The sequence below is a fragment of the Cyprinodon tularosa genome, unplaced genomic scaffold, assembly GCF_016077235.1.
Source record: "Cyprinodon tularosa strain WSP-4 unplaced genomic scaffold, ASM1607723v1 ctg1937, whole genome shotgun sequence".
Taxonomy (NCBI): Eukaryota; Metazoa; Chordata; class Actinopteri; order Cyprinodontiformes; family Cyprinodontidae; genus Cyprinodon; species Cyprinodon tularosa.
Window position 1 is genome coordinate 1 of NW_024038697.1, and position 1,962 is coordinate 1,962.

Genomic DNA, 1,962 nt, shown 5'->3' on the forward strand with positions numbered 1-1,962 from the left:
TCATCTGCAGAACCTTTCCGTTACCTTCTGCTCTCATCTGCCTCTGACCTTCAGCTTCCTGCACAATCCTTCTAGAAGGTTATGAAGAGCTGATGATGATGATGATGATGATGATGATGATGATGAGCTGATTATGATGATGAAGTCTCTACAGCTCATCATCCTATTTGTTCTTCTCTCAGTCCATCAGGTGGAGGTGGGACAGGGGGCGGAGTCTGTCCTGCTGCCATTCAAGACTACACCTGATCTGCCAGGAGAAGCTAGAGTGGAGTGGAGGGACAGAGATGGCAGGAAAGTCCATGTGTATCAGAACGGTTCTGATCAGCCTGAAGAACAGGAGCAGATCTATAAAGACAGAACCAGGATGAATGAAGACGCACTGAGAACTGGAGACCTCAGCCTGACTCTGAGACGACCAACATGGAGAGACAGTAGAGACTACAGATGTGGAGTCTGGATGGAGGGAGAAAAGAGAGAATGGCTGAGAGTGAAAACAGTTCATCTGAAAGTTAAAGGTTTGATTCTCTTACTTTCTTGCTATCTGTCTGTCTCCTGTCTTGCTGTCTGTCTTCTGTCTCTCTGACTGTCTTCTGTCTCCTCAGCAGGGACAGTCCAGGTCCAACCAGAGGACACCAGGACCAGAACCAGCTCTGTTGATCCGACTCCTCTGCTGGCTGAGCATTCAGTCTGATCGGTCTGTTGATCCATCTTTGATCTTTGATCCAATCTGACTTTGGACCATATTGCAGTAGAGTTTGAGGAGCTACATGTCAATTATTCATTAGATTCTTATAATTCAAGAGAAATGTTTACGTTTCAAACAGACTTTCTTCATCTGCTTCTCCTTAAACAAACTAAAACATTTTGACAATATTTACTGTAAACATTTAATGTTTATGAATTCTGTTGATTTATTTACTGATTTGCTTAGTTTTCCATAGCTTAGCTTAGCTGAGGTGGCTAATAAGAGCCTGAGGTCTTAACTTTTATTCTGTCTGATGATTCTGATGTTTGATGATTAGCTGTGAACCTGATTGATGATTTTAATGATTTTTCTGCTCATTGCTTCTGATGTTTTATCATTTAAAGATCTTTGAATCTTTTTGCTGTTGAAATGTTCTATTCTAATAAATCTATACTGACTTCCTGTCCAACTGTGTGGTTCTTCCAGTGGATCCAGGATGTGATCCAGGTTCTTCTAACAGAACATCTGTGAGGATCAGCAGGTCCAGGAGAAATCCTGGAACATCCTAAAGTTCTGACCCAGATTAAAGTTCAGACCTTAGCAGATCCATCAGCTGGTCGCTGAAATCAGAGCCCATGAATGAAGTGGACCAGAGGAGCAGAACCTCAGCTGTTAGAGCAGAACCCAAACAGAGAGGATCAGATCAGGGCTCCGTTTCACAAAGCAGGTTTACTAAAAAATCTGAAAACAGGAAAACTCTGAGTTTCCGTTTCACAGAGAGATTTTCCTCAGCCTCTGTATCTGTTGCCATAGTAACATCCTCTCAGAGCTCCTTACAGCCAATCACGCTGTTTTATTTCCTGATTTAGTCAGATTATTGTCGTAGTTCATAAAAAGAATCATTCACTGGGTCTGTTAGACACATTAGGTTATAGAAACAAACATTGCATGTCCGTCTGATGAGGATCTAATTAAAGAATGATCGGCATTCACAGAGAATGAAATATTTATAGGGAGAGGATTCTACCACTCAGTGAGAGGAGAGGAGATTAGTTTAATATAAGCAACGTGCAGATCATTTTATTTATTTATTTTTACAGTACAAGAAGAATTAATGAAATTATTTTAAGAATAGACATAAATAGATTAATCGATTCCTGGGGGGAAAAGGAATTACCTTAGGATTAGGATTGACTGGAGGATAACAACCTACCGAGCCTACTGCTACAATCTGAAGCCGTTCAGTGAGACTGATAACCACTAATAACGACCATTTA

At 41.0% G+C, this 1,962-nt stretch overlaps 1 protein-coding gene across 1 annotated transcript; it reads left to right on the forward strand.

Moving 5' to 3' along the window:
- Positions 1-182: 182 nt before the first annotated feature.
- On the forward strand, positions 183-741 carry LOC119782446 (myelin-oligodendrocyte glycoprotein-like; the record flags this gene model as incomplete). Its single annotated transcript, XM_038283418.1, has 2 exons — positions 183-515; positions 603-741. Coding segments are annotated over 2 exons (422 nt in total), but the record flags the coding sequence as incomplete, so codon positions are not given.
- Between the last annotated feature and the right edge of the window lie 1,221 nt (positions 742-1,962).